At 49.2% G+C, this 19,661-nt stretch overlaps 8 protein-coding genes across 8 annotated transcripts; 5 read left to right on the top strand and 3 right to left on the bottom strand.

The window, feature by feature from the left end:
- Positions 1 to 132: 132 nt before the first annotated feature.
- On the top strand, positions 133 to 483 carry ATNIH1004_007752 (uncharacterized protein; the record flags this gene model as incomplete). Its single annotated transcript, XM_033572371.1, has 1 exon — positions 133 to 483. One exon carries the CDS (start codon positions 133 to 135, stop codon positions 481 to 483), a length of 351 nt encoding a protein of 116 aa, XP_033425686.1.
- Positions 484 to 1,155: 672 nt separating this feature from the next.
- Positions 1,156 to 3,389, top strand: ATNIH1004_007751 (uncharacterized protein; the record flags this gene model as incomplete). Its single annotated transcript, XM_033572370.1, has 5 exons — positions 1,156 to 1,223; positions 1,275 to 1,479; positions 2,768 to 2,939; positions 3,079 to 3,290; positions 3,378 to 3,389. The coding sequence occupies 5 exons, from the start codon at positions 1,156 to 1,158 to the stop codon at positions 3,387 to 3,389; spliced, it is 669 nt and encodes a 222-aa protein (XP_033425685.1).
- Positions 3,390 to 3,629: 240 nt separating this feature from the next.
- On the bottom strand, positions 3,630 to 5,439 carry ATNIH1004_007750 (sugar porter family MFS transporter; the record flags this gene model as incomplete). The annotated part of the gene is made up of 6 exons (XM_033572369.1): positions 3,630 to 3,820; positions 3,883 to 4,043; positions 4,125 to 4,484; positions 4,550 to 4,870; positions 4,925 to 5,204; positions 5,262 to 5,439. 6 exons carry the CDS (start codon positions 5,437 to 5,439, stop codon positions 3,630 to 3,632), a joined length of 1,491 nt encoding a protein of 496 aa, XP_033425684.1.
- A 915-nt stretch (positions 5,440 to 6,354) lies between these two features.
- On the top strand, positions 6,355 to 8,122 carry ATNIH1004_007749 (cation diffusion facilitator family transporter; the record flags this gene model as incomplete). Its single annotated transcript, XM_033572368.1, has 4 exons — positions 6,355 to 6,656; positions 6,713 to 6,763; positions 6,832 to 7,646; positions 7,722 to 8,122. The coding sequence occupies 4 exons, from the start codon at positions 6,355 to 6,357 to the stop codon at positions 8,120 to 8,122; spliced, it is 1,569 nt and encodes a 522-aa protein (XP_033425683.1).
- Positions 8,123 to 9,441: 1,319 nt separating this feature from the next.
- Positions 9,442 to 11,369, top strand: ATNIH1004_007748 (homeobox domain-containing protein; the record flags this gene model as incomplete). The annotated part of the gene is made up of 3 exons (XM_033572367.1): positions 9,442 to 9,635; positions 9,694 to 9,805; positions 9,879 to 11,369. The coding sequence occupies 3 exons, from the start codon at positions 9,442 to 9,444 to the stop codon at positions 11,367 to 11,369; spliced, it is 1,797 nt and encodes a 598-aa protein (XP_033425682.1).
- A 1,069-nt stretch (positions 11,370 to 12,438) lies between these two features.
- ATNIH1004_007747 (flavin monoamine oxidase family protein) lies at positions 12,439 to 14,153 on the top strand (the record flags this gene model as incomplete). The annotated part of the gene is made up of 4 exons (XM_033572366.1): positions 12,439 to 12,564; positions 12,614 to 12,651; positions 12,720 to 13,108; positions 13,168 to 14,153. 4 exons carry the CDS (start codon positions 12,439 to 12,441, stop codon positions 14,151 to 14,153), a joined length of 1,539 nt encoding a protein of 512 aa, XP_033425681.1.
- Positions 14,154 to 15,182: 1,029 nt separating this feature from the next.
- ATNIH1004_007746 (uncharacterized protein) lies at positions 15,183 to 16,166 on the bottom strand (the record flags this gene model as incomplete). The annotated part of the gene is made up of 1 exon (XM_033572365.1): positions 15,183 to 16,166. One exon carries the CDS (start codon positions 16,164 to 16,166, stop codon positions 15,183 to 15,185), a length of 984 nt encoding a protein of 327 aa, XP_033425680.1.
- A 947-nt stretch (positions 16,167 to 17,113) lies between these two features.
- On the bottom strand, positions 17,114 to 19,155 carry ATNIH1004_007745 (T6SS phospholipase effector Tle1-like catalytic domain-containing protein; the record flags this gene model as incomplete). The annotated part of the gene is made up of 2 exons (XM_033572364.1): positions 17,114 to 18,952; positions 19,036 to 19,155. The coding sequence occupies 2 exons, from the start codon at positions 19,153 to 19,155 to the stop codon at positions 17,114 to 17,116; spliced, it is 1,959 nt and encodes a 652-aa protein (XP_033425679.1).
- Between the last annotated feature and the right edge of the window lie 506 nt (positions 19,156 to 19,661).

Below are 19,661 nucleotides of genomic sequence, written 5' to 3'. Positions count from 1 at the left end.
TTCTTCACGCATTCTATCTACAAACATTCGGGAACCTTCATAAAAAGACCACGAAAGGCGAATGCCAAATTTCATTGTTTGACAGCAATAATCAGCCGAATCCTGCCGGGGCTCGTCCGACTGGTCCTGACGATGCTGGCCCTGTTCATGGGCATGTTTACTGCAAATCTTGACTCCACGATTCTGGCCACGGCTATTCCGCGTATCACAGATGATTTCCACAGTCTCGGCGATATTGGCTGGTATGGCTCATCCGCCTTTCTAATATTTGCTGCGTTTCAGACAACTTGGGGTAAAGTGTTCAAGCATTTCCACCTCAAATGGTCCTACCTGGTATCGCAGTCCATCATTGAGGTCGAGAGTCTCATCTGCGGAGTAGCACCAAATAGTACCATCCTAATCACAGGCCGCGCAATCGCAGGTATTGGGGCAGCGGTGCAATGTACTCCAGATATCACTAGCTGGTTCATTTCAACGCAGTAAAGTCCTCACTGCCAAGTTTGGGCAGCGGGAATGCCGACACTGACCCAAGCGGGGGAGCCCAGAGAGGAGGTGCATGTTGATGAGGGCGAATGGTAGCTGATAGAGGAAAATGCACGAGGAGAGGGGATTAGAGGAGGAGAGCGAGAGAAAGGAAAGTAAGGGCGAGAGAGACAAAGAGAAGGAGAGCAAGACGAAAGTGAGGATGAAGTGGTGCAGGCCGCTAAGCCCGATCGGGTGCTGAGCCTCGTTGGGAAATAAATAACAGCGAGCACTAAACCGGATCCAAGCGATGGTGGGGACGGGCCTGGTGGGTCAGGCACAGGCACACAGGAACGCCCATCGGTGTCTCTCCCCCTCCTTTTCCTCTTCCTCCTCCTCTCCCGACTACCTGTGCCTGCTACTTATAGAAGCGGTGGCTCTCCCTCGGTCATCCTCCTTATCGCTCAGGGTTTTTGCGACTGCGCGCATCGTAGAATTCCCTTACCTAGTCTCCATGGCCGCCCGGAGCTCCGCAGGGCTCCTCGGAGGCTCCGTGGAGGTTGGGCGGCACTAGCCCGATCGGGATGTATATATGGCTCGCGGTTCCTGCTCTTCCTCTGCTGCCGCTGCTACTGCTTCCTCCAGGTTTTTCTGCTGCTTCAGCTCAGCCCCTATCAACTTGGATCGTTCATCATGTCCGCGAGGGTGGACAGTACGGCCCCCCACGTCGGAGCCAATGCCTCCCCCCCGAAAGAGTTCACGTAAGGGCCATCTACTTCCTCCCTGCGAATGCCGCTGACTCCGTGGGACAGGTTTCGCTCGACGATTGCGCTGATCGGGGCCTTTATATCCCTTTTCTGCACGCTGGGGTTTCAGAATGCCTTTGGGGTCTTCCAGGAATTCTACCATGCTACCATCCTGCGCGATCATTCCGAGTTTAATATCGCCTGGATTGGCACCCTGTTGACCTTTATAATCTTCGCCTTCGCGGCGCCGGCGGGCGTGCTAGTGGATCGGGTCGGTAGTCGTTATTCAGCATCTACTCGGTCCGACTTTGTTCCTTTGTTTTTCGCCTTTTTTATTAGAGAGGTTCTGCATAATATAATTATATAAAATTATATTATATTTTCTGCCTGGCAGAATCTAATTAGGCAAAATAAGCGAGATCTGATAATCATCTATACCATATTGGATTTAGTTGATATATCGCGATTCTTGGCGGATTTCGTAAATACTGAACCTCATTATGTTAATCAGGCCCGTGATTGAGCGCTTTAAGGCCCCGATAGCAATGACCACACCATTCTACCGACTTCCTAAACTGGAAAAATTAAAGCTTTTGGCGTTTGCAAGCCTTGCGTTTCTATGCCTGACCGTGGAGGATGACAGGCGAGAAATATGCAGAGATAAGTGCCTGAATAGAGGCTTTATTCTTGATGATCGGAATGATGAAACTGCTGTTAGCTATACAAGGCATTTTATTTAATTTAACTTCCGATTTACATACTAATTTATGTATATTTTAAAAGACTTACAAAGAACGAGCTCCGCGAGATTATACCGCTTCTTCGAATCGATGAAATTCAATGGCTGTGGAAGACCTCCGCGGCGTCCTCGTCCTGTACCTAAAGGCATTCGGCCAAGGCCGGAATACTATTTTTCCACCACGCTAAAATAATATAATGATTATGTTGACAATATAATAATTATATTATTTTGAATGGTTGATTCAGATAGTTAGAGACCTTATACTTTTCAATGCAGATCCATTAGTATTCATATGATCGGTGATACTAGCTTATACGCGTATTCAGCTGACTGACATTTGGCTTCCCATGTGAATACGCCATAACATAAAACGGCCCTGTCTGTAGCCATGAGAAGAATCTTAATAGTCAGTATAACTTTCTAACTTGCTCTTAATTGCGTCATCGCCTCTCCGAACGAGCAACTAAATGACTTCTCAACCCGAAAACTCCCACACATCAACGCCGCTCGAGAGCTCCGCTTACCTCGAGCCCGTCAATGTCAATCAGCGTATGATACTTGCTGCACCCATCATAATCTCGTCGAGTATATGGACTAACGACCTGTCTTTTCTAGTGAGAACTGGCTGGTAAATTCCCTTGTGGCGACGTCCACACGGGTTCGCCTCTCGCTTGCGTGGTATGAGACCTTTTCTTCCTGACGTTTCTTTGCCTCGCCCCCGACTTGGCCTCGTCGAATATGTTGTACCTGCTTGCTATTCAGGCGAGTGCACAATATTGATGTTGTTTTATGCTAATGGGTTGTTTCAATTCCGCAGCCGTCTTCCGGCGGTTACATCCGCTCTGTCGAAAGCTTCGAGCCTAAGGTTGACTTCACTATCAAAGCAGGACACGAATGGTTCTGTGTCGACGCCGATAAGAAGTTCGGGCGCCTTTCCATCTCTGCCATCGCTGCTGATACCGAAGGTCAGGCTGAAGTCATTACTGACGGTATTACCGATTCAACGAGCTCACTTTGCCATTGCTTCTGGGAGACCCAAATGCTAAAACAACCCCTTTGGCTTCGGAGGTACGTTGATCAGTGTAGCAGCAGATTAAGCATTCTTTTCTAAATCTCACCTCTTTGCAGTTAATCGTATGCGGGTTGAGACCGTGCACGAGCCCTATAAGCCTCTCGAAGGTATGATGTTTGCTTCCAGTCAGCACTTTGTTAACGACGAGAAGATGGGCAACATGATTGCCGAGCTCCGACTCTCGCGATTCATTCCTGATTCGGGGTACCAGCAACACACTTTAAAGAGCCGTAAAATTTTGGAACAGTGGCTCCTCCCTAGCCGCCGCGTAAGTTGTTCCAGGCTCTCCGTGTGAGGACCTGCGCGAAAGATATACAGCAGGCCCAACATAAACCGCCTGACAGCTTTCGATTAGGCCGAGGCCTAGTCCCAGAGAGTATTGTATGTATTATCTTGTGGTTCTCGTTGAGATATCACGTAGTGGTGGTCATGTGCCCTTTAACACTGTCTTTCTAACTAGAATTAGGAAATTTGCTAATGTCCTAGTATTACAGAGATTTCTCTGTAACCAATATACTATAATTCTACTAACAAGTATACTTAAAAGACAGCTAGAAATCAAGCAGAATGGGTAAACTTAGGGCGCGGATGGCTGATTTGATAACCATCAAACCCTACTATGTTCCACATTAGTAACTGACACGCCCGTCTCCTCGGCTTTTTCCAGTGTTCTCTTCGTCACATCCTCCGGTAAGGTACCCAATGCCCGACCACCGAAGAGGATATCAATTTCTTCCAAGGACTGTTGTTTTGTCTCCACAAACAAGAAGTAAACTGTGGGCAGGGTGATGCAGAAATCTGTCATCTAAGTTAGCATTCAGTCCGGAAGCCTGCATTTTACAAACCAGTTTGAGACTCACTCCATATGATGAAGATGAGGTAGAATTTCCACTCGATTTTCTCCATGGCAAGGGGCGATACTTGGTTCCATAGCGTGCTGACGGCCCAGTTGCCGAACCCCGTTGCAAACGCGTTCCCTTTGCCCCGGATTTGCATCGGCATAACCTCGGCCATGTAGGTCCTGCGGGTGTACATGTAAGTGAGACTATCAGGTGGAAAAAGATAGAGAGAAAGAAAGGGAACAGTGTTTCAAGACACTCACCAACTGCAGGGCCCAAATGACAGGGAAAAAATGATCGTGATACAGAAGATGAAAAACACGCCTCCAATGCTGTAGCCGCGTCGTGATCCATCGTCGTTGTTTGCATGCAGTCCCGTAAAACAGATCAACACGATGCCAATGGCCGTCGCGCCGAACATCATGGGCTTGCGCCGTCCGACACGGTCCAGCAGGAAGATGATAAAAGCCAGGTTGGTGAGGGGCCCCACGCAGTTGTAGATGCCGGCGACAAGGATGTTGCGACTGCCCGTAATCCCCAGGGCATTGTAGATGATTGTCTGGTAATATCCAATCACGTTGACCCCGGTCATTTGGGTGAACACTTGGACAGCGACGCCGTGGCTAGGATGCGGTAAATCTCATTAGGAATGGGAGCTGGCTGACTGGCTGGGGAGAGAATTACTCACAATAGCCGGGTGCGCCACTGCGGCACCTTAAACATGGCAAGCCAGCCAGGTGTCATGACGGCCTTCTCAGCGTTGATAGTTGCTTTGATCTCGTTATACTCCCTCTGGATCCATTCCTCGTTTGAGCCGTCAAAGTGCAATTTCTTCAGGATTCGCATAGCTTTTTCGTAGCGTTCCTTTTCCACCAGGTATCTGGGAGACTCTGGCATGAAGAACATACCCACCACTAGCAGCAGTGCCGGAACCGTTTGGAATGCCAAAGGAAAGCGCCATTGGAATTCACTGGTCTCTGGCGCATGGAGGGAGCCAAATCCCACCCACCTAAAAAAAACCATTAATGTCGAATATTAGAAACACACGGACATCATAACGTACGTGCTGACAATGAATCCAATCCCAATCATCTGTTGCGCCAGCCCAATGATGAAGCCACGTGAGTGAGGATGTGCAACCTCTGCCTGGTACACTGGCACTGACATCGACATGAGGCCGACCGCATATCCAGCAAAAATTCGACCGACAAGAATCATCGCCAGATTCCTGGCAGAGGCCTGGAGGATAGCGCCGATGAGACAGATGAAGGCTCCCGTTTGAATTGTGAATTTTCGTCCAAATCGATCCATGGTCAGACCTCCCTGAAGGGATCCAATAGCAGCTGCAATCCATCTAATTATCAATTAAGGTCAGATAGGGTGTTAAAGAAAAACCGTACCTCCTCCAGAAAAAGTGCTATTAATCGCTCCAATAATGGCCGATGTTTGTGTAGTATTAAAGTAGGAGAGGAAATTCTTCGATTCAATCACATCGGTCATCACACCACTATCGTATCCAAATAGAAACGACCCCGTGGCCGCAAATGAGGTCAAGCCAATGGTAAAAGCTCGCCCCATTTTTGGAGAGGCCCCGTAAAGCAGAAAATGTCGAAAGAGAGTAGGAGAAGAGCACGTATGCGGGATAGGGGATGGGTAAAGTCTATATATTTTGCAATCCGTTATGATCTTCACACAAGACCTGTCATGTTCGATGTCGTAAGCAGGTTAATACTGCGACATCAGCGGCTTAACACGGACTGGCCGGTGGCTCAAAGGCGAGTAGACGCGGGGATGCGTTAATCGAACGCATGAAAATCCGGGGTGGACGTCCGGCCCGAGACTAAAAATGGCTCCGTCTCTTCTTGCCTCCTCTTGGGGTCCTGATTGGCGTGACCGGGTCAGGGAACGTTATCAATTCATCCGGCAATTCCGTCTTGCTGTCGTCCTATTGATTGGAAATAAAGACTGAGGCCCTGAGCACGACAGCCCTCATCTGTATGGACGGATATTGCCTCGGTGTCGGCTAAATAGGAATTCAACGTTTAATTTATTTCGCCGACAGCGAATAGGGGTTTCTCAACTTGGCGCCAAAGACTCTTAGGAGACCGCGTCTTTTATCCCAACACAAATCGGCCCAGCCCCCCGGTTTCCGAGTTGGAATTGGGAAGTTCTCATTGCACCATACTCCGTACCTCGTTCTTCTCCTGACGGTAGGGCCATTCTGATACCCAGTGACTGCAATGCTAAGCTGCAAACCATGGACGACTTCCCAGTCTTCAACAGGCAAAGTTGAGGTTGATTCGAGGGATTCTGGGGATTCCACATTGGGCGTGGACACATGACTCTACTCCGCATCACGTGTTGATAAGATCGATCTGATCCGATAGCGCAGTCACCTGCTCGGACGGCATCGGCGAGGGATACTACTAGTAGCATCATTGAAGTATTCCATGCGCCGTGATACCATCTGCCTTCTGGCACCCCATTGGCCTCATGACTAGCTCTATGCTTCGATCTAACTCCACGCCGCAATTTCCCCCATCATCACCTCCCTTATCGCCCGATTCCATCCAACCCAGAACGCCTACCCTTGCCCGAGAGGGAGAAATCCTATCTACGCGTGGGCAATCACTGGCCAGGCTCATACGCAGACGGTCTGTCTCAGTCCAGAGCCGAGATGATCAAGATGGTGGCTTTCAGCAAGATGATTTGGTCACGCCCTGGGAACGGATGGACAAAGTTCCTTTGGAGCGGGCCAGACGGTTGATAGGCAATATCAAGCCAATGTATAATTGGTATGTTTTGGGAAGAAGACAAACGTTTGACCTCATACTGATCAGTTGTATTTTAGGCAGTGGCACTACCGGGATCCCGACACATTGAAAGGATTATCCAAAAGTTTGTATGCGTTGAGCTTTCCTTCACTCATCGACAATGGGTTCAACTGCTAAGACTCTAGTCGAAAACTAGGCGGAAATACTATGAGCACAACAATGAGTTGATAGCACAATACGTGTATATTGATCGACTACTTGATTCACCACTACCACATCGACTTATTGGAGATTATCACCACCAATCTGATCTATTTGATAACGACGCGGTAGTTATGAGCGAGGGAGGGAGCACTGCTAGCGACCGTGCAGGGCCAAAGAAAAGCGGTAAAGTCAAACGCACTCCCCAGAATCTCTATCGAATACCCGATGAAAATTCGCCTCTTTTGCCCGCGTCAGCCGACGAGAACGCTCCTTCCTCACCAGAGATCGTGGCGAAACGACATGATTTGGTAGACAGCGAGGATCGTATTGTGACTTTATCTATATACATCAATTTCGCAGCAAATGTGGTTCTACTGGCCGCCAAAATTGCGGTTATGTCAATGACGAATTCTCTTTCGGTCCTCGCTAGCTTGGTGGACGGAATATTGGATTTTTTGAGTACAGCCATTGTCTGGGCCACGACTAAGCTCATCAAGAACGACGACCGATATCGGTACCCCATTAGCAGACGTCGGCTTGAGCCTTTGAGTGTCCTCGTTTTTGCGGTTGTTATGATAGTGTCCTTTGTCCAGGTTGCCTTGACCTCCTTGGGTCGGCTCGTATCCACGGAGCACACCTTGGTCGAACTCTCCATACCATCGATTGCGGTCATGGCTAGCACCGTTCTAGTGAAACTGGCATGTTGGTTGTGGTGCCGTCTCATCAAGAACTCGAGTGTGCAGGCCCTAGCACAAGATGCCATGACCGACGTCATCTTCAACTTATTCAGCATCTTGTTTCCACTAAGTAAGTTCAAGCAGTCCTAACAGTCTTAACCCATCCAGGTCCATGGAACCATATACTCATACATCTGATTTCCAGTTGGTTCCCTCACACGAACCTGGTTCATTGACCCCCTAGGCGGCCTTCTCCTCTCGGTCTATATCATCTGGAACTGGACCGGAACTGCAGCCGAGCATATCAGCCACTTGACCGGCACAGCCGCATCGGGGATAGATCACAGCATCCTTCTGTACATGACTATGCGGTTTTCCAAAGCCATCCTCAATATTCAGGATCTGAAAGCCTACTATGCTGGGGACCGGCTGAACGTTGAGGTGGATATTGTCTTCGAGGCCAAAACCAGCCTCCGTGATAGTCACGATATCGGCGAGAGTTTGCAGTATATGATTGAGAGCGTGCCGACGGTTGATCGTGCTTTTGTCCATGCGGATTATGACCCATGGAATATTCCTAGCCATATGAATCAGCGAGAATCATAATACTACTATTACTATTGCATTTTCTGATGGTGTTGATTTAATCTGTAGAGTATGAGTGAATGTAAGTCTGCAGTCGTTTGATTCCCGGTGCCCACACACGGGAATCCTTCCCTGTCTTTTGACTCGTATACGGTTTTGCTAGCGGTGCCTTCGTTAGCCTGCTCATACCCTGCGTAGCCAAGATGGGGAGCGTAGAGACCATCGGGCAGAGATTCGGTACCTTTCATATTATCATGTCGATTTAGGTCAGTCCAAGGTCCTCTTACTCTTACCTAAGACAGCTATGTTTGGGTGCTAATCGATGATAACCGCTGCTTAACCCATAGTTACTTGACAGGTCTACCTATTATGGAAGCTATCTTGAATCGACAGAATAGCACCGAACACTCGAGGCTACAGGGGTTTGCATTCGGGTCTATCATACTGGGCGTCTATTTTCTTGCTGGGTCAACCTACATTGTAGCGACCTCACGTACGATATGAAAGTTGTATCATAGCGATAGCCACTATCTTTCGCCATACTCTCTCGATAATATTAGCCTTCCTCGGTCTTTTTCGGGTTTGTGAGCACGTGGGATTTATTTAAAATTGAGATTTTGAAATGATGAGATACCAGGGCGAAGACAGTATGTAGAAAAAGATCAATGGATAAGAGCCATTGTGCATTGACAGCGGGTATACTTGTCCCAATTGCATTTGCATCCTATTTGATTAGGGTACAACTGTAAATCCTATTCCCATGGATGGATGTAGTGATGGAGACGCACATTTAGACGCACAAGCAAGAGTGACCCAGATCGCCGACAGCCACGTGACAGCGCATCACAACACGGGCTCCACTGCATTAGGTAATTTACCGGCGTCCTTACACCGGTACGAACCACACGTCAACCCCGCGATGTGTATAGATGGATGGATGGACCAGAAAACATGAGGATGTCTGGAGGATAGACGTGACATGGGGACAAATAGCGCCAGATCATGTTCTTCCATCGTAGCACAACAGAAGAGCATTTCCACCTCGAGATAGACCTCTGAACTGTCCCAATGTAAAGGCGGGCTAGCCCGAGCTAGCAGCGATGCGTCTCTAACGCCTGCACGCCCCGTCCGCGTCCACATCGCGACGCGATTAGATGAACTGCTTTTTTCCTTCTTCACTTACGCTCATTTCTCCCCCATCCAGCTTCCCCTAATCTCCCCCGATAGTTCATATTATTGGGTCCTCTATAACATTCCCTCTTTCCCCTTCCTTTTTCTTCTTGACCTCCAGTCCCCATGCTTCCCGTCTGCTTCTCTCACAGGTAGCCAGTCCGCCCTCCATGTCTGATCCGGAGCCTTCTGTAGCAGCTTGTTCCTCGCCCCCGTCCACTGCTCAGGCTTCGGAGTCGGCCGCCGCCGCCGCTGCTGCTCTAAATTATGCTTTTCTGGTCCACTCGCAGAAAACCCTCACTCAGAACTTGCCCCCACGCGTCGATAATAAATTGCTAGCGAGACAGAAGCGTCGTCGTACCAGGTACGATCATTCCTATATATCAATCTACGACGAGAGGCATTCTGATGTCGTTCGGCAGTCCCGAAGACCATGCTATTCTCGAGGCAGAGTATCAACATAATCCCAAGCCAGATAAAGCTGCCCGTGGAGATATAGTCAAGCGTGTTTCATTGGGCGAAAAGGAAGTGCAAGTATGTTCCCTTGCGCCCAAGTGCAATATGTTTCTACCGATTGGCCATGCTGATGTGTTCCTCTTATGCTTAGATCTGGTTCCAGAACCGTCGTCAGAACGACCGTCGAAAGTCGAAACCTCTTCAGCCTCATGAACTCTTAGCCCCACGGTCGACAGCGGCCGACGCGTCGAAAAATAGCTCTAGTGATGACAATTTAAATGTGGAACCAGGATCGTCGAGTGGGACAGACCAGTACGAGGACTCAGGCAATGAGCAGAATCCAACGGACCGGTCGCCCAACATCGGCTCGTCTGAAAGGGACATAGGGCATGGGGACAAAGATGAGATCGAGCAGCTGAGGCCAAATTCCCAAACTATCGTGGAGTCATCCGAAGCCCACGAGTATAGCCAACAAGTCGTGGACGAGATGGCACCGAAGCCAGAGTCAACGATCCAAACACAGCAAAGCTTGGAAGCGGAGGAGTTGCCCCCAAATTCTGCGAAGAGAAAGCGATCCGTTTCCGAGCTTCGTGAGGGCCAACCAGTGGTACAACAACCTATCACACCTAGTGGTGTATCGGACGCGAGATCGCCACCTTCTTTGCGCATTTCTTTATCATTTGATGGGGAGGCAATGGTGCGGAAGGAAGGTGAACTGACCCCGTCACCTCCAAAGGGACGAAACGCACTTCGAATTGCCATGTCCTCTGATGGAAAGGCTGTTATTCGTGCCGAAGGTGAACCATCCCCTTCTAAAAATCGAATCTCCATGTTTTCAACCCGAAAGCCTCGGTTTCCAAGTCTTCGGAGGAGCAATAGTGCAGTGGTCCTTGGAACGCCGCGAGGTTCTGCGGAGAGAGAGGGACTCTTCGGACGGTCTCGAGACCCTCGAAACTGGGAATCATTCTTCGACACCGATGCCCGAAGTGCCCTATCAACCCCATCCAGCTCTCAAAGCGCTCCCAACTCCAATTCCCCGGGGGATTTCCGTCCCGGAGCACCGCGTTCATTAACCCGAAGCGTATCAGCCAGACACAGGAATTCCATGACCTCTATCCAGTCTGAGTACCTCAACACACCTATTCCTCAAACTTTACGAGAAAAGCGGCGAAAGATTTCGCGCACAGTTTCCTCCCTGGGCCGCCTGGAATCCAGCCAAAATATCGCAAGCAACAGAACGGCACTTGTTCCCGCTATGAATTCCAAGTTGGCCCCATCCAACGCAAAGAATGATGATCCAGATCTGCAATGTGGTGATTCCGACAAAGAAAACTGGATTCCAGGAACTCGTGTATCTCATATCCGCCGCCGAGCAGCTTCCCATCATCATTCTCAACGCCCCGTTCTGAGGGACTCGAAAGGGCGAGATGGCAAGGCTAATAAGGGTCTGCTTGCAGCTGGTAAACGCTCTCGACTGTCGCAGGCATCACAGCGGAAAGCTAGCGGAGGCAACGGCAAAGCCGCTCCAGAAATGGATGCAGATGTCTCTGCATTCATGGCCGGCGGGGGCAGTGCGAGTCAAGAAGAAGACCTTGATTGTATCCAAGGCTTGCTTTCACTAAGCCAGGGGGCATGGCGGTAGAGAGGAAATGGCCAGTTCCTCCATGATACAAATTGTTTTCTTTTGTTCCTTTTCCTTTGTTCCATATCCAATCTTTTGTTTTGCGACCATGTTGGAGTTTGCAACACAGCACGCGGTGGTTGCATGTATGACGCTGAGCGATGCTCCTATGACGATTGGCCTGTCCTTCCTGTCTAGTGCAGTCCTTGCTCTTGAGACGGCATAGTTTCCTCGTCTCTGGTGCTGTAATTCCTGCCTGACATTGATGATGAAATCCTGTCCGCAGAAGTTCACGGTAGATGATATGCAATTGTAATTCTCTCAGGCTAATACATCTATTGAAAACGAATTAGATGAATTTTCACCGCCCTTGATGAGTAATTTGATTAGAAATGGTCCATTCAGTGCAGATGGTCAGCTATGGTTGGTGGCGAACGAGGCTGTGGTTAAAGTTCTATTGACCTACCACAGCCTAATTATTGAAGCGTCATGCATGCTATGCAGGCCCCTTATTGATGAAGTAGGAACTCTGCGTTACCATAACTACTGACATGATTCTGCGCGTTCAACGTATAGTGCGGGGTTGAGTCTCGCCCGGATGTTGGTTCGGGATCTTCTGCCTATTGTCTTTAGTATCTAGTTCCATGGTAGTCTCGATGAAGTCGGTCTGCACGTGGCGAGACTGCTGACTTCCTCTTTCTGGACTTGGTTCTTGGCCCCTGTTCTCTATCAACGACAAATGAACTGCCCATCTCGTTTTATGTCGTTTTGTAGTCAATTATCTCTTGCAGTAAGTTGTTGGTTTCAATTTTTGTGTGTTGAGCAACGATCCTTGTTCTTTTCTTCTCTTCTTCTCGTTTTCTCATCATCTTTTGATGCTTTAGTTACGGGGTGCTATTTACCACTTAACTTGATTCAAAAGGGACATTTGCTAGACCTAAGCACTGTTTTCATGTCATAAACCTGCAAAGCTGATCGAGCTGTGCGACGCAAGAAGAAAGCTTTCCATACTGGAGTTACCAGATCCAATTCTTCGTTTTTCTTACGCCAACGGCAAAAGAGTAGACATATCCCACGACATCTCATTGCCATGGGCAAAAAACCCCACGTGGCTATCATTGGAGCCGGATTTTCCGGACTGAGATGTGCAGATATACTTGCGCAAAATGGTGCTCAGGTAACCGTCTTCGAGGCAAGAAATCGAACTGGGGGGAGGGTGAGTGTTCAATATTCTTCGTGGTAGAGGTAACACTAATTGGTGATAGGTGCATCAAAGCAAAATTGAAGATCACCTGGTCGATCTGTAAGTCCTTATACCCTGCCGACTGCAGTTCTTACATCTTTAGAAAGACCGCTCTAATGGTTCGGAAGAGGACCAAATTGGATCCATGGCACTGGGAAAAACCCTATTGTCGGCATTGCAGCTTTGACAGAAACAACGATTGAAGACTTTAATGGCTACCAGATGCTGTTCGCTCCAGATAGGAATCTCCTGGATAGCGAGTTAGCCATCAAGCTATCCGAGGTTCTGTGGAACACGATCGGCGAGGCCTTTAAGTATAGCAATGCTCATAAAGATACTATTCCGCCTGATCGAAGTCTGCTCGATTTTTTCCGGGAGCGGATTGAGAAGACAAGTCTCACGCCACTAGAGAAAGAGCTATGTATTGAGTTAAGTAGGTTATGGGGGGCTTACGTCGGTGATCCTATAGAAAGACAGAGCCTGAAGTTTTTCTGTCTTGAGGAGTGCATTGATGGGAGTAGGTCTCTTCCATAGCTACACGGCATTCTGTGTTTGCTAACCAAGTTCCAACATTAGACAACTACTTCGTAGCATCGACTTATAGAGCTATTCTGGAGCATGTTTCCAAAGTAGCTATTGAAAAGACTGATGTTCGCCTAAATCAACCCGTTGTCAAAATTGACTCGAAACTACGTGACGGTTTGCGAACGCCTTGCGAAGTGGCCCTAACAACTGCAACCGGGGAAACTTTTCAATTCGACGAAGTGGTGGTTACCTGCCCTTTGGGTTGGTTAAAGCGCAATCAAGCTGCATTCAATCCAGAGCTGCCCCCACGGCTCACACAGGCGATCAACAATATTAGCTATGGTCGACTGGAGAAAGTTTATGTTACATTCCCGCAAGCATTCTGGCATACAGAACAAGATTCTAAACCCACCTCGACCGATGGAACACCGTCGGAAGATAATCCCACATTTATACAGTTCCTCGACCCAGTATACACAGAGCACCCCGAAGGCATCATATGGAATCAAGAATGTATTTCGCTAGCAGCCCTGCCCACTCACTGTGCCCAGCCAACCCTGCTCTTCTATACATATGGTCCCTGCGCTACTTACATCGTGTTAAAAGTGAAGAATCTTGACTCTTCATCTGAGGAATACTACAACTTCCTCGACGCCTTCCTCCATCCCTTCTACTCCAGTCTCAGCGGGTATTCGGAGACATCGAAAGACTGCAAACCACTCGCCTTCCTGGCAACCCAGTGGCAGAATGACCCGTACGCAGGCCATGGGTCGTATTGCAATTTCCAGGTCGGTCTCGAAAGCGCCGATCGAGACATCGAGGTGTTGCGAGCTGGCGTTGGTGTGGACCGAGGAGTCTGGTTTGCGGGGGAGCATACGGCGCCCTTTGTGGCATTGGGGACCACGACCGGTGCGTACTGGAGTGGGGAGCGCGCGGCAGCTCAGATCTGCGAGCTTTATGGCCTGGGAAGAGACGGGTTAGGGCCCGAGAGGGACGATTCTTTGCCCTCAGCGTCGGGGAAGAAGTCTGCTGTGTGAGTGGGCACGTTGTTTAGTTGGAGCGGCTTCTGTAAATCAACTCTTCTACTGTCCTATACATCCCACCGGGTAGGGGATTCCATTATCCTCAACTAGTTGGGAGTGTTAATAGCAAGTTGTATGTCAAGAGGATAGGTATGTATGTCGATATTTACACATTCACAAGAAGCAGACCAAAACAAGTCCGATACGTAAGGTGATTCTGATCCATAATAGAAGACACAAAATGCCGGTCAGTCCCATGGTGGGTGGGTGGGTGAGAAAGAGAGAGAGAGAGAAAGAGATATAGGAAGGGAAGGGGAATCACGACGACGACGCTATTCAATCTCTCCCGGCAATGCAGAAAAATAACACAACACACCCTTCCTCTGGACAACATTTCCGCGTGCATAGATTACGCCCTCATGCAACTCAGATATGAATACGATTGGCAGAGAATATCAATGAACCTGCCCAATACTCGAGACTCCGCGTATCCCGCAAGCAAGGCAGACGACAGTAAACAGGCAGTACCACCTAAGGATAGTAAGAGGGGTATCCGCAATTTCCCAAACGGAGCGCCGAAAAACAGAGCAAGTGAAAGCCAGAGTTTCCGTTCAGCTCGGAGTATCAAATAGACAAATCATGCAAGGTTGAGGAGCAAGGGAAAAGAGAATAAATAAAACAGAAAGAGAGCAATGAAAAGAAAAGAAAGAACCAATATAGTATAATACATAGTGGTTCACAATGATAGACCGAGACAAAATCTTAGCGACGAGCTAGAGCGGAATAGAAGCGCGTCAATCATTGCGTAGGAGGGCGAGTTTTGCTGGCGATCGGTAGTACATATTTGCCCCCATTCCGATCCGATCCGCAAGATTGGACAGTAAAATGGGCTTGATGGCGTGCTCGATATGAACTTAATAGTGTTCGATAAACTCAACAACAAGGCCACCAGCCGAATGGTCTTGTATCCAAGGGCAATTTGCTCAGGTGTACAACGGTGAGGAGCCCCTGAGGAGCCCCGGCCCAAATGATGTTTTCCAACATTCAGTCTTCCCAGATGGTTTCCAGGTCCAGGTCTTGACGGCGCTCAGCTCCACAAACGCTCCATCGCTTCCTTTTATCAGCCCTGGCACCGTAGCCTGAGCTACCCCTCATATTCATGAACGTACTTGAGGGCCCTGAAGTGTCGGACGTTCCGCGCCGTCGGTTCCCATTTGCCGCCGCCTCCGCTTCATCTGCTCTATCGGCAGCAGCTTTCAAGGCCGCGATCTGGTCGGCTTCAGTAGCTTCGGCTTCAGCATCAGGTATGTCTGGGATAGTTTCCAACGAAGAGATACTCGGACTACGAGACCGGATACTGGTAGGTGTGGAAGGAATTGAGGAAGTCGAGGATGCAGAATGTGCCGGGTAAGATTCGTTGTATCTGGAATTCAGAATGACTGGAGAGGAGTGTGCGGAAGAGGGGCTGCTAGATGACTGCCCAGTAGGATTCCCAGCATGAAAATGGAGGGGAGACGATGGTCGTCGGCGACCGATGCGCGGGAAAGTGTAAGAAAACATAGGTGATGCAGCGGGATGCACCCCTTGGGACGAGGCCATTCCCGTGTCGAGCTCGGCATGTTCTGAGATGGTTTGGGAGATGTTCCGTGGTACCATTCTCGCCTCGAGGTTTTCCCCAGATGTGGCCTGCAAGGGTAGGTAGCGTTTGGGAGTGTTGTCCACGAAGTTTGCCGGTGCATCGCGGCCGTTGACGAAGATATATCTTCCCCGTGAATCCAACCCGGGGGAAGAACGAGCGCGCGTCATAGGGAGCCCCGGGACTTCTGCTAAAGATCGCGACCGGAAATGGGAGCGGGTGAAAGGCAAACGACTCGGGGAAGCGGCGGGCGGGTGCGGCGTGAGTGTTAAGGTGATCATGACACTCTCTTCCGGCTCCGTTGTCTCGACTGCGGATGTCGTCGAGTCGACCGAATTCATGGGACTCGGGGGAAGTACAATCCCCTCTGGGGGTAGATGAGATGCTTCCATATTGGCTGGCAGGAAAATTTCAGGCTAAAGCTTGCTGCATGCTGATGCGACGAACAAAACTGTTCCAGGACAGATATTGAGACTGGTTGAGACCCACACGAAGGGAAAGTAAAACCCAGACGATAATGGGCGGAAAGAGGCACTTTGCCCCAGAATATGTGACCCAACCTCTCCCTCGCTGTCTCTCGACGAGAAGACCAAGACTGAAGACCTTTGGTTGAGGTGGGGGTGGGTGAATGGGGGGGCGGTAAAGACGAGGGTGAAGAAGGGAGAAGGGGGAAAGGAAGTTGAAATGGTGAGGTCAAGACTCCGGCACGAGGTCACCGATCGGGCAAGTCACGGGCCACTCTTCCCACTCCTACTTTCTCTTCCCTGGTAGACGACGCCTGTTACTCCCACCCAAGAATGCCGAACAGCTGAATCCAGCGGATATATTTCCCCGTTTGGTGGCAAATCTATCTGGTTCGGTCTGGTCAGTTCGAGATTTGCAAATTGGCCAAACTAATGTATCCCCTATGCACATCCCAACATGCGGTACGGACTGAGCCAGCCACTCATCTTCCAGGCCTGCCATAATTACAAGAGATTAGATACTCTGGTACTTTTTATCATTGGACTAAATGACTCTTTACTGGTGGGGGCGTGATTGTTTTAGCAATCCAACGTCTGATTTGTTTCTGCTATGTCAAACCTATAGTTCGTGGCAAACCACAACTCAGCTATGCTAACAAGATGAGATAACTCCAGCATTAGGAAACGATTGAGAATCGGATTCATAGTATAAGGAAAAGAAATACTATTAAAACAGATTATACCAATATTATATGGTTCCTCCAACACAGCACCCAACAGTAAGACAGAAAAGACAGCATCTAGATCAAGGAGAAAGTGTGTAAGGGAGACAAGAAAAAGAACTGGAAAACACACAACCTTTGGGCCTTGGCTTACTAGTGTCCTTCCTCCTTGCACATGCTGGATTCATGATCTCGGTGTAGATCATCTTTACACATCTTGGAAGCCTTCTTTCGTATGTACACCTCTCGAACTGGATCGCCCTCATAGTCGTGGATCACCCACTCACCAATTCCATACTCTTGGGGGGCTCGTTTGACACCCCTTCCTCCGCCGCCAATGATCAGATTACCCGGACGGTAATCTGGGTGAACTTGCATCCGGCGGATTGCTGACACGTGAATCTGGGCATCGTACGGGATATCACGCACCTCGCCGCAGGGAAGCGGCCATCGGATAGGTTTCCAGGATCCATCTTCTTGTAAATCCATCCTGCGGAATGGGAGATATTCCATGATTCGCCATGACACAACAGACAGTGCTGGGAGACCCTGGCCAAATGATAAACAGTCATGCAACAAACCGCTCGCGCTGGAACTGTGGAGGGCAGTAAGGAAATTACAGCTCGACTTGGAGCGCTGTTTGCCGTTGTCATTTATGGCCAATCTGAACATAGGATGCTCGGATTTATCGTGTTCTCTGATATGAGCATAGTCCTGATCCTGGCCCCAGCCATTGCTGCGATTCCAATTAATATTCTCCCGGATAGGGGAATAATCTCCATCGAACTCTTCGCAGCACTCAAACTGCTTCAGTTTCCGAGGGTCAAATTGGAGGCCTGCTTTTTGTGCTTCCTGGACCATCCAAACCAAAGGCGCATGGCTAAGTGGCCAATCTTCACCATCACTGAGTTTCCATCCCCCGCCAATGTCCGCGTGGCCTCCGGGGAACCAAACTTCTTGGATATCCTGCCCACGTTCATCCTCAAAGCCATCAACACGGGGGTTTGTACCTGGCACTTGAATTGAAAGCCCCGATTGCCCACTTTTCACCGACGTCAAGTCTTCGGTGGACCCAGTCACCATGGGAACCGCAATACTTAGATGTCTGCCAGGAACAGGAGATGGTGCACGGTAACGATGATTCTCCTCATACTCAGCTTCTTGTGAGCCGCGTATACTACGATAGACTGACTCAGTGTCGTTATGTTTTGGGGCAAACTCCCCATCTGCGGCTCTCTTTTCATTCTTATTGCCATTATTGACGACAATTGCGGGCACATTCTCTGGTCTGCCATTGTTATGGCGCAGTTGATGCAGATACTGACGTCCCCATCCATGATGAGCTTTTTTCTTTTGAGTCCAAGATTTAGCCTCCGAAATGAGGTCCTGTCGAAACTTGGCGCGCCGCTCGTCAATTCCGACGGCATGACGGATGACTTTAGCTGAACTGCGAGCGGTATATGGAAATTTGCTTCTCTGCATCCAAGCCGACTCAAATCTCGGCACACTGTTCACCGTATCGAATAAGCCCATAAATTTAATCCTTGTAATCGGACGACTAAAAGTTTCACGGAAAGCTTTCATGTACCGAAATAGCTTTTTCTTCTCCTCTATCTCTTCATCAGTCCCTCCACCACGCCGCTGTTGCCATTTGGCGAATGTCTTCCATGCAAACCGGGTCAGCTCCTCATTGCCAGCCTCAAGGAGGCCAATATAGTCGAGCATCTCCGCAAGAAAGCGCGCGATGTAAGCCCCTCGACTGAATCCAATGAAGTAGATTTCATCGCCGGGGGTGTAGTATCTCATCAGGAACTTATACCCACCCATCACATGTTCATCAAATGAGGAACCCACGGCGGAATCCTTGGCTTTCAAGTAAGCAGATTTGATGCGTTGGATTCGACCATGGCTGGAAAGGGACTTTGAGGTGACGTAGGTTCCGATTCCTGGCTGGTAATAGTGGAACTGGTGACTTTTACTGCGGTCTAGCATCTAGGTAATCTGTTAGCGCACTTAAGCACCATAAGGTGTCCTTAACAGTCATCTTCTCGAACTGGTCATTGAGGCCAACGTACTCGGAAGATCTTAAGAACGTTGCTATCTGATTCATCGCCACTAAATTTATTTCCAGTGCCGTCGAAACACAAGACGAATTGTTTCGGCACCGAGGCTGGCCCCATATGTGGTGCATCCATGGTGGCAGTCAAGACAAGGGCTGGATTTTGCTGCAACTGAAAGCCTATGGGCTGCCGAGGCAGTTTAGTCGACAGACTGGCACGACAAGTATCGTGGGCCAACAACCTATATACATAGGCACCGATAACGACAGGGACATGCAGCACATGTAGGTGCCCCCGACAGTGTGGATACGCCGGCCTGGCAGACTGCGGACCTATCACATATAGATCTTTCAGGAAAATATGTGCACTGGAATGGAGTAAGAACCCCCCCAGCTTCGGCGTCTAAAGTTCCAGCAGTCCTGTCTCCAGCCAACTGCTACGTCAAGCTCCTACTACCTCGTAGGTGGAGCAAAAACCGTGGTTGGGTAATTTTGTTGTGCCAGTCTTATTATTAACCTAAAGTTTATAAATAGCTGAAAGCTGACTGTGACTGACTGTAACTAATGGAATGTACGGTATACGGAGTACGGAGTACGGAGTACAGTTTGAAAGCCTTTTTTTTTTTTTTTTTGGTGACACGA

Source organism: Aspergillus tanneri (assembly GCF_003426965.1).
Source record: "Aspergillus tanneri strain NIH1004 chromosome Unknown AapTan_7_pilon_pilon_pilon, whole genome shotgun sequence".
Lineage (NCBI taxonomy): Eukaryota > Fungi > Ascomycota > Eurotiomycetes > Eurotiales > Aspergillaceae > Aspergillus > Aspergillus tanneri.
The sequence above is the reverse complement of the archived record's forward strand: the minus strand, read 5'-3'. Positions and strand labels throughout refer to the sequence as shown.